At 38.4% G+C, this 11,061-nt stretch overlaps 1 protein-coding gene across 1 annotated transcript; it reads right to left on the bottom strand.

Moving 5' to 3' along the window:
• Positions 1–310: 310 nt before the first annotated feature.
• On the bottom strand, positions 311–10,581 carry LOC113108119 (sodium- and chloride-dependent GABA transporter 1-like). The gene is made up of 15 exons (XM_026270946.1): positions 10,336–10,581; positions 9,674–9,981; positions 9,427–9,558; positions 8,984–9,084; positions 8,739–8,848; positions 8,480–8,612; positions 8,082–8,216; positions 7,897–8,000; positions 7,467–7,591; positions 7,245–7,357; positions 6,432–6,563; positions 6,224–6,326; positions 4,761–4,861; positions 833–1,000; positions 311–736 (listed from the first exon to the last, which is right to left on the bottom strand). Exons 2-15 carry the CDS (start codon positions 9,906–9,908, stop codon positions 458–460), a joined length of 1,971 nt encoding a protein of 656 aa, XP_026126731.1. The 5' UTR covers positions 9,909–9,981; positions 10,336–10,581; the 3' UTR covers positions 311–457.
• Positions 10,582–11,061: the final 480 nt, after the last annotated feature.

Consider the following 11,061-nt stretch of genomic DNA (forward strand, 5'->3'; position numbering starts at 1 on the left):
TGGTTTCTCTCTTTGTCCCCAGTGCAACATAGAAACAGTACATACCTGACATAAATAGCTTATGCATCGCCAAACAATGCACTGTCCTTAAATCGAACTCACAGTATAACCTTAGTAGAGATAAATTTACATAATACATAGTACAAGTCATTTAACATTGACACTCTTTGCTTCACATTAGGAAAGCTTACATAATTTGTGTGTGTAAGTTTTTCGAATGAAAGCGTGTTTGTTTGTGTGAGTTTTTATATATATATATATATATATATATATATATATATATATATATATATATATATATATATATTTGTTTTTGTTTTTTTACTTAGCTTTTTTCTTGTTTAGCTTGATTATGTATGACCCCTGGAGGTAGATGATTCTATTACTGTATAAACATGGAAGTCTTCTGTGTTGTTAATCATTGATTGCCCTCTGCTGGGGTCCAATTCTACTGGTTTTAAACGTTGGCATCATTGCCAGGGTTAGTTGAAGAAGAACTATCTGCCTGCACCTGCGGCTGCGGTGGTTGTTGTGGTTGCAGTGGTGCTTGGTCTGGTTTCTGCGGTTGTTGAGGTGATTGTGGATGCTGCTGTGATTGTTCCGGCTGTTGCGCTTGTTGCTGTGATTGCTGCGGTGATTGCTCCGGCTGCTGTTGCTGTATCTGCAGCTGCAGTTGCTCTGGCCCGTTCTCCTGAGCACGCTTGACTGCTGGAGGCTGCAGCATTATCCTGATCCGCTGAAATGAGCCCAGAATCAGCTCCAGTGAGCACAGAAACACCATCTATACCATTCGTTACTATATTTAATTTCAGCTCTAAATGAAAACAGTTACCTCCTTATATGTGCCCTTCAGGGTGAGGAACATGTAGCCCATATAACCAGGTATGAGAACCATAGAGGACAGAGCCATGAGCCAGCCCACTCCTTGCCCCCATTTAGGGAATACATAGTTGTTCATTGTAAGAGGAACCATTTGCACCGCGCTGAAGAGGAACACGCCCTGCAGAGAAGCTATGTTTACAAATACTGAAGTTTTCACATAATTACACCATATTCTATTATGATTCTTACTGCTGAAGACTTAAATACTATAGAAACATTACTAAGTATGTCTTATGATAGTCAAGGAATGGAATTCCAAAAAAAAAAAAAAAAAAAATAGTATATGGGATAAATAAAAGTGTACTAGGATCAAATTTGGTAGTTTGAGATTAAGGGGGCCCCATAACAAAATCAGTGCAATAGGCCCAGAATTTCCTATCAGATGAGAACACAATTTGAACTGAATTGAGCTTGATAATGACACTAAATTTGCAACACTGTCAGAGCTATTCAACTGAAATGAATCAACATTATCTGACTTGAGCTGAAGAATGAAACTATGTCCATGTGTGGAGCTGCCCTTAACAAAAAGATGTATACTTCAAGTTTATTGTATTAAGTATACTTAAGTAAAGTTCAAGTATATATTAAGTATACTTTATGTACCACAGTAAGTATACAAATATCAGTGTACTAGTAGCATACTTGTAAGTATACTATTTCAGTACTATTTGAGACTAAATTGGCCCATTTTCTAGAATGTAAAAGTATACTTTTAAATATACTTTAATTATAACAGTAGTAAACTTTGAGTACACTAGAACTAGTTTACGTCTATGTTTTTAGTTAGTACTGCAACTACACTAAAAGTGAACTTATAGGTTTAATGAAAGCTTACTAATTAAATGTATTTCAGTACACTTTTGAAATCTCAGTAAACTACTAGTTTAATAGTTGTATATTGCAATATACTGGCAAGTTTTCTTTAAGTACACTTTACATCATACTTTAAGTATACTACTGACAAAGTCAAGTATATTTAAATGTCAATTTAAGTATATTTCTCAGAAGTAAGTGTGCTGACGCAGAAGCATCAGCAGAAGCATTCAGCCTTCTTGTGCGAAGACCAACGAGTGTAAAAACCTGCGACTTTACCTGCTTCACCAAGCAACGAAACAGGCAACGCACTTTTACTATTTATTATCTTCCCTTTAATCAATTTCCTTTTCTGTCCTCTCTTTTTCACCTCTATCATGTGTTTACAAACCATTCCTGTTGTCTCTGGAAAATGCTCTAATGTCACATGCAGACAGCAACACAATGTTGCGAACCTGCATCCTATCCCTACATCATCTACTGCACTTCTTTCTTTCTCTGTGGGTCTCTGGAATTGTCAGTCAGCCGTCAACAAAGCAGACTTAATTTCTGCTTTTCCCTTAAATTCCACACTCAGCATCTTGGGCTTGACTGAGACCTGAATTCATCCAGAAGACTCAGCAACCCCAGCTGCTCTCTCTAACAATTTCCCTTTCTCTCATAGCCCCCATCAGGTTGGCCGGGTGGGGTACTGGTCTTCTTATTTCTAACAATTGGAAATACTCAACCCAGGTTGTGGTAACTTACTGCCCTCCTGGGAAAATTCTAGTCACCTTCCCATGGGAGCTGGATGGCCTGCTGTCCCCATTGACAAGGGACGGCAGTCCACTTTTAGTCTTTGGAGACTTTAACATTCATCTGGACAAGCCTTATGCTACAGACTTCCATTCACTCATTGCTTCATTTGATCTCAAATGACTTACCACTACAAGCACGCACAAATAAGGCAACCAACTTGACTTAATTTACACACACAATTGTTTTGCAGACAATACTCTGATTAAAACCTTCATATCTCTGACCATTTCTTTATTACATTTAAACTACATTTTGCTACCTGTGTGCCCCCGCCCCCCATACCGGTAACTTTTAGACCTTCGCTCTCTTTCCCCCTCCCATCTTTCCTCCATAGTATCCTCCTCTCTTCCCCCACCTACCCATTTCTCATCTCTGGATGTGAATGCAGCAACTGACACGTTATGCTCAACTTTAACCTCTTGCCTAGACAATATTTGTTCTCTCTCCTCCAGGCCAGCATTGGTTGCCCCTTCTAACCCCTGGTTATCCGATGTTTGTGAGCACAGAACCAAACTTAGGGCAGCAGAGAGAGCTCGGTGCAAATAAAAAGCTCCGTCAGACCTGAGGATGTATCACTCTTTGCTTTCATCTTTCTCTGATGAAGTCCATAATCTTCATACTTCCACAACATTGCTCCCAGACACTTTTGTCCCCCTCCACCACCTCCCACCACTTCTATACCATCTGATGATTTCGCCACATTCTTCACAGACAAAACCAGAACAATATGTAGTCAGTTCTCAGCCCCACAAACACAGGACTTCAAACCAACCACACCCACTGCTAGGACTCCCATCTTTTCCAATTCTCCCCTCACTAAAGGCAGAAATATCAAATCTTTGCCTCTCCAGCCATCCTACAACATGCTCTCTAGACCCAATCCCCTCACACTTCCTCCAAGCAATCTCTCCTACACTTTTACCAGTACTCACACACATCATAAACACATCTCTCCTCACAGGCACCCTCCCCACTGCATTCAAGCAGGCTTGGGTAACCTGACTGCTCAAATAACCTTAATTAAACACTTTTCTTACAGATAGCTACAGACCTGTCTCTCTCCTTCCATTCATAGCAAAAACTCTCAAAAGAGTTGTTTTCAAGCAGATATCAATTGGCGCTTTTCCACTGCATAGTACCAGCTCGCCTCGACTCGACTCGACTTGACTCACCTCAACTCGACTCAACTCGACTAGCCTTTGTTTAGTTTTCCACCATGTAAAAGTTATACCTGTACCTGTTTCCAGATACTTTTTTGTATCATGAAGTATTTCTTTTACAGAACAACAAACTGGATGCTAACCAATCAGGTTTCAGGAGTGGCAATTCAACGGAGACTACACTACTCTTAGTCATGTAAGCCCTGCGGATTGCAAAAGCTGATTTCAAATCATCAGTTCTTATTCTGCTGGATCTATCTTCTGCTTTTGACACTGTCAATCATCAGATCCTTCTGTCTGCCCTCTCATCACTTGGCATCACAGGGCTTCCACTTCGCTAGTTTGAATCATATCTTACTGATAGGTCTTTCAGGGGCTTGGGGAGGGGAAGTATCCAAAGCACATTAACTTGTCACTGGAGTTCCTCAGGAATAATTTCTTGGACCCCTACTTCTCCATGTACACAACATCACTGGGTCCCATCATACAGGCAAATGGATTCTCCTACCATAGCTATGCTGATGACACACCGCTCTATCTTTCATTTGAACCAGATGATCCAACGGTAGCTGCACAAATCTCAGGCTGCCTGGTGGACATCTCGGCATGGATGAAAGAATATCACTTACAGCTCAAACTGGCAAAGACTGAGCTTCTTGTCTTTCCTGCCTCTCCAACTCTACAGAGTGATTTCCCCATCAAGCTAGGCTCTTCTACAATTTCCCCATCAATTTCAGACAGAAATCTAGGTGTAACCTTTGATGACAAGCTGACCTTCAAAGACCACATCGCAAAGATTGCTCGATTTTGCAGGTTTGCATTGCACAACATCAGAAAGTCCAGGCCATTTCTAATGGAGCATGCTGCACAACTTCTTATCCAGGCCCTTGTCATTTCTAGGCTGGACTACTGCAATGCTCTTCTGACTGGACTTCCATCGAGCACAATCAAACCTCTATAAATGATTCAGAGCCCATGTTATACCTCTCTTTATCTCCTTGCACATCTATCTATCTATCTATCTATCTATCTATCTATCTATCTATCTGTCTATCTGTCTGTCTTTTGTATGTCACATGATAAAGAAAAAAGTAGGCTACTTACACCGACAACTAGAGGGGTGAAGAAAACCCAGCAGAGTTTCCACCATAGACAAGGCTTGTATCCAATCATTTCCTGGATGTTATCATAAAATTTGTTCACACCTGCAAGATTAAATTTGAAAGGGACTGCATGAATTCACTCCAACTATGTTAAAGCAATGGGATTGACAGAATAGACTGGAATACATTAATCTATATTGCAACTTTCTATCTGAAGCAGTACCAAGGATTCAAGGGTACTCAGTTAAATCCAAATCAATCCTAAGTGACTGTATAACATATGCGTATAAAAGCTTGAAATAAACATTTATTAAAAAAAAAACTGAATGTGTTAAATGTTCGCAACAGAACCATGTAAAAAAAAAAAAAAAGGGAAATATAGCCAAAACCTTCAATTCTTAATCATTGTTGTGTGACATTTGAATAAGGATGATTGACAAGGAAAACATTTTAATGCATTTGGGAAAAGACTGTACAGACATGCACAGAGATGGAATTTTCTTTTTTCTGAAAGAAGCACTGAGATAGCTGTGATGGATGTGAAATTGGTAACATTAAGTGCCACTCTGAATCATCAAAGCAAATGCAAGCTCACCCATAGGACATGGAGGTGAAATGTAAATGAGTTTAATTCAATTAAAACAAGTGTGATAGAATGTTTGTAAAGACGCTAAACACATAATAAGGACAGAAAGAGTTGAACTAGATTCCAAATTGTGAAGGATTCATCACATATCAGACACACAATGAGCAGCCAGTACAGTTTCCACTACAGTACAAGAAAGCAGGAAGTAACTAACACTACATTCACAACCAAGTCATCAAGAATTAAGTCCAGAAACTGGCAGAAAAAAAGGCAGGGGTAATGTAGCAGTCTCAAATGATAGTAGCATCACCAAGGAAGAAACAGAAACTATAGGCATACAAAGATCAAAGTAGATCTGCTAATCTTCTTTGCCATAACAATGACTGACATAATATTCAACACATATTTGCAACCTACACCAGTCTTCTATAGGAACATAATTTTTATTTTATGACTATGACTGTGGTTACTAACTTTAGTTTTAGTTTCTGTGTGGTCCATACATATTGGTTGGTTGCATTATATTGGATAGTTGACAACCCTAATCAAAATTATTCACATGCGATTAGTAAAAACATCTCAAATTATAAGTAGAAGTATTACAATTCATTGTTCTTCATTGTATATATATATATGTGTGTGTGTGTGTGTGTGTGTGTGTGTGTGTGTGTGTGTGTGTGTGTGTGTGTGTGTGTGTTTTGCAGGCCTGCCCCACTGGATAAACTTCTGTTGTTTATTTTTGACTATTTTATGTATTTTATATGTATGACTAATTATGACTAACCAAATTATTTATGTCCATTTTTATAATGCTATGCAATGCTAAGTATGAGCACAATGCAAAATACAAATTTTAAGAGGATGTAAAAAGGACTCACCATAGCACCAGGAGATTGAGATACACTCAAAGAACACCAAGAAGAGCAGACACATTCCACTGGCTGAGTAATAGTCAAAGAGTTTAAACACATAGAGGCCACCCTAAAACAAAACAAGAAAATCAATATAACGCCCTGCAACCTGCAATCATATTAATTTACAACCTCTGATCAAATATCTCATCATCTGCTTCCTTCATTGATTTACCTGTGTGATATTGGACAGCCCAATGGCATAGGATACAATGCAAACACATGCAATGAAAATCTCTCTTCTTTTCCTGAGTAGCCGTGGGAATTCATCCACAAGAGCGGTGATGAAGCCCTCTACTGTGCAGAACTGAAAACAACATCAACAATTCTGTTTGATATGGCTTTTTCTTTTTCTTTTGAAACATTGACACATTCTGTAAACTGATGGTTGCTTGAAGAAAATAAACCAATACTGTAGATTATGACACAAAATCAATTTTGTTGTTTTTACACGTTGTGAAAAACAATTTTCAATAAGAATACATAATGTTAAATATCTTGAGCAAATTAATCACAACAAACAATTAGGTTACATTCAATAAATCTGTACGTATGTGTGTGTGTGTGTGTGTGTGTGTGTATTTCAGTTATTCCATAACAACACTGAATGTGGCTCATCCAGTCAAGAGTTGGTTTGAAATGACTTTGCACAAACACAATTCATTAAGGGAGAGGACATAAAAGAAGTATTCTGTATTCTATATTAAATTCTATATTTTGGTTTCACGGGGCTTGACCAATACTATCCCAGATTGTTTTTACAGAAAATGTGAACATTGCCACTAACATCAGTTTAAAATCATCAATGCACATAGCCATACAGGCAGAAATCGTCATCAAAAGATTTTATTGGCCAGTTAAGTGTTTTTAATGTTCCTTATGTTTACTTGTGTGGACACCAGGGACCGATGCTGGCAGATCTGAAGTATCTACCAGATCCCGTTCTCTTCTGTTTCTAGGTCAGAGCTTGAATATGTGATACTCTCACCTGACTGTCGATTCCCAGCATCAGCAGCATGGAGAAGAAGAGAATAGCCCACAGTGGTGATATAGGCAACTGCGTCACAGCTTCTGGATAAGCTAAAAATGCCAAACCAGGACCTGTGTAAGCCATGAAAAAAAAAAATAATAATTTGAAATTAACACTTAAGTGAAATATCCAACTGACATAAAAATGTGAAATAGCAAAACTTCTAATTGAACTGATTACCTGATGCAGCTACATCAGCTATTGGTCTCTTTGTCACATGTGCCATGAAGCCCACAATGGAGAAAATCACAAATCCAGCAAACATACTAGTGAAGGAATTTATACAGCACACAATGATAGAATCCCTGCAATAAAAGGGGGAAAGATGATTCTGTCTCAAATGTCATACTCCTTACTGATCTGAAAGCTGCTTATCATTTTAGCATTTATGGAGAAGATGGATTATGTAAGTCATATAGCAAGATAATGGGCACGTACAGTAATCACAATCAGTCACAGTTAGAGACCTGGCTTGTTCAAACAAATTGTTCAAAATTGTCAGGGTGAAAACCAAAGTTTTAGGGGCCTGAAACACCGAAACAGTGTTGAGTTTTCTAACTGATTAAATTTTTATTTTTAAAATATTATGTCTGTATCATTCATACTGTACCTGTACACATTGTTATTGAAAGGGTTGTAGCTACCCAGCGCAATAAGAGAGCCTAGACCCAAACCATACGAGAAGAAAATCTGTGTTGCAGCATCCAGCCAAACCTGAGATGGAAAAATTTTACTTTTTAGCAGCTAGATTTGGTTTATTTGATCCTGCTTAAATGATTAAACATGTAAAATCACCTCAGACTCCTTCAGCTTCTCAAAATCAGGAGTGATATAAAACATGATTCCCTCTTTAGCCCCAGGCAGGGACACTCCACGGATAAACAAAATGAACAACATGAAGTATGGGTAGGTGGCAGAGAAGTAAACAACCTGCAAAAAAATTAATAAATAAAAATAAATAAATAAATTTGATTTCTCTATCAAACATTTGCCCACGTGCATTTGTTTAGCATGAGAATGTCTGGTAAAAAATAATGCAGGAAATATTGCACATTGCTTTCATGGGACAAAAAAAAAAAAAACTACAGAGCATTTTTGCTTAAAAATAAAGTTAATCGCAACCATTTATGCTTTACATACTCACTCAAATTCCAGACTGAATCGTTGAAGACAGAACAACAAAGACATCTCACCTTTCCAGTCCAGCTAACACCTTTCCAGATACAGAAGTACACAAGGACCCAGGCAATGGCCAGTGTTATTGCAAGTGGGACACGGATTTCACCAGGTTTTTCTAAGCCATCAGTCATTTGATGCACATTGCGTCTGTATAACCACATCATGCAACACAATTACACTTCACAAGAAGACACTTACTGGACACATGTATTATGTATTATCAAGTATAAAGGTCAAAGAAGGTCATGCACATCAATTTGCCCAAAATCTTACTCCCAAAACTCCATGACAGCACTGGTGAGATTGGTGGTATCTACTATGCTGTAGTTTGTATAACATCTGTCTGTGTTCCATGGATTGTTACAAGTTTTCCATGGAAGCTCCTACAGAAAGCACAAGAATGCTTTATAATTTTGTATAATTATTTATTTAAAAAATACCCCAAGAATAATTACCTAAACAAGTCTCCAAATGACTTTTTTTATGGCATGAAAGTGCATGTGACAAGGAATGCTTACAGTGGTAAAGGAGTTGTACAAGTAGTACAGGGCCCAGGCAATGATGACAATGTAGTAAATGTTCAGCCAGAATGAGAGAACAGCAGCCGCAAGACCAACACCTGTAATTATGACACTGTGTTAAAATTTACATATATTCCTTCAAAGCAGCATGTGATCAGCCTGGTCAAAATGCCCTTTATGCAGCATTGCAGACTACTTTAAGCCATAATTGTTCTTAAACTTTGAAGATAAGAGGATACATTAGCATCTTCCGAACAACATATATCAGTCATAACAAAGTTACAACACATAACCCATGTTTTTTAATCTGCTCAACCAATTTTGCATTTACTTTGTCTCACACAACACCAACTTTGCATACTTCTAGAAACCAACTCCTATTTCCAGCATTAAGTATAGGGGCAGAAAATAAAGAAAGGTGCTGAACAGAAATCATATACCTTTAAACATTGGAGCTAGCTTCCAAACCCCAAGGCCGCCAATGGATGTGTATTGTCCAAGAGCGCATTCAAGAAAAAATAGAGGAACTCCCGCAAAAATAAGCGTCAAAAAATAAGGAATCAAGAAAGCCCCTGGAATCACAGAAATACATGAAAGCACCCAGTGGAGCTGTGCACAGCAAAACAAAGCACACATACATCCTGACACAACATCTCAGACTCCTGGAGAAGCTCAAGCTGCTCTTACCTCCGCCGTTTTTCCCGCACAGATAAGGAAATCTCCACACGTTACCCAATCCGATGGCATAGCCCACACATGACAGGAGAAAATCAAATTTCCCACCCCAAGTTTCTCTGGCTGGAATATCTTTACTCTTTTTCTCTGGTTTGTCGTCCTCTGCTTTGGGTTTGTCATTAGTTGTGATCTCGTTGAGTTCCGTCACAACTTGTCCATCGGTGCTTTTGGTGTTATTTGTCGCCATGTCTCTGATTTCAGACAGCAGTAGAGATCCACCACACAAACACCCGATCGAACCCGACACAGTTTCAATTAACCTGAAGACACCGAATCACACGAAATCATGTATTATTATTATTTATTTTTTTCATAAATTCAGTCCGCTGTTTGAAATCGAAGGCGACACACACACACACACACACATAAGAAAACACTAAGAAATCTGCCATCTCTAATTGAGACAGAATTGTGTCCTGACAGTAAAATTTAATATATGTATTTTATTTTTATTTTTCGATCGAATGATCTGCCAGCTTCTCAGTTGTTTCTACAGTGCTGTGGTGCATTTATTATTGTTATACCCATTTTATTAAATACATTTACACACACACACAAACACACTGAATACATTTGAATGAAATGAAAATAATTCCATTCACGTATATACTTACAGTGAATTTGGCTTCTTTCCCAAAATCAATATACCCGTGTTTCATGCAGTGAGGTATCCGTAGATTCCTCTCCAAGTTGTAAACTTCCAGTATGACTTGGCACATAAATAAGCGTTCTGTCCATGTAAAAGCGGTCCTGCGGGAGCTGTCCACGGGCGAGTGGTGCTGAATCCACGAGCAACGGCTGTCTGAGATCAGCAGCTACTCATCCTTTCCAGAGCGTCAATGACATGTGAAAGTCAACACCCCCCAACGGACACACACACACACACACACACACACACACACTGTCAGGTCAGGCACGCAAATATTTACCTTAAAATTTGAAAAAACAAAAAAAGAAGAAAAAAAACTAGTCCTATATCAGAGGTATTCATGTTTTCCTTTTAAAATAATATTTGTATTATTTTTATTATTATTTTAATAATAAAACGAAGCACAATTCTTAAGATGCAACAGCATATTAAGAACATAGGCTAGCTCCATTTGTGGCTACCATAAGGTTAAATTTAGCTCATGCATTCACTGCCCATTCTAAAGCCCTCTTCAAACCCACCCCACTTCAACCACAATATATATTTAATATATGGCAGAAAGCCACTGATACAGCATCAGGTGTGAGCAGGAAATATCATCCCTCATTTGAAACTGATGTCACTTAAAGAAAGAATGCCTCAAGGAAAAAGGGTGTGGTGGGAGTGGGGATGGGGGTTGAGAAATTATATT

The sequence above is a fragment of the Carassius auratus genome, chromosome 9, assembly GCF_003368295.1.
Source record: "Carassius auratus strain Wakin chromosome 9, ASM336829v1, whole genome shotgun sequence".
NCBI lineage: Eukaryota > Metazoa > Chordata > Actinopteri > Cypriniformes > Cyprinidae > Carassius > Carassius auratus.

Excerpts from the sequence above, each read along its gene's own strand:
- LOC113108119 (XM_026270946.1), bottom strand. The coding sequence starts at position 9,908 with ATGGCGACAAATAACACCAAAAGCACCGATGGACAAGTTGTGACGGAA. Across the intron at positions 7,592-7,896 it reads TTCAATAACAATGTGTACAG|GGATTCTATCATTGTGTGCT; the intron begins GTACAGTATGAA and ends CTTTTATTGCAG. Across the intron at positions 737-832 it reads TGAAGGGCACATATAAGGAG|CGGATCAGGATAATGCTGCA; the intron begins GTAACTGTTTTC and ends GGCTCATTTCAG.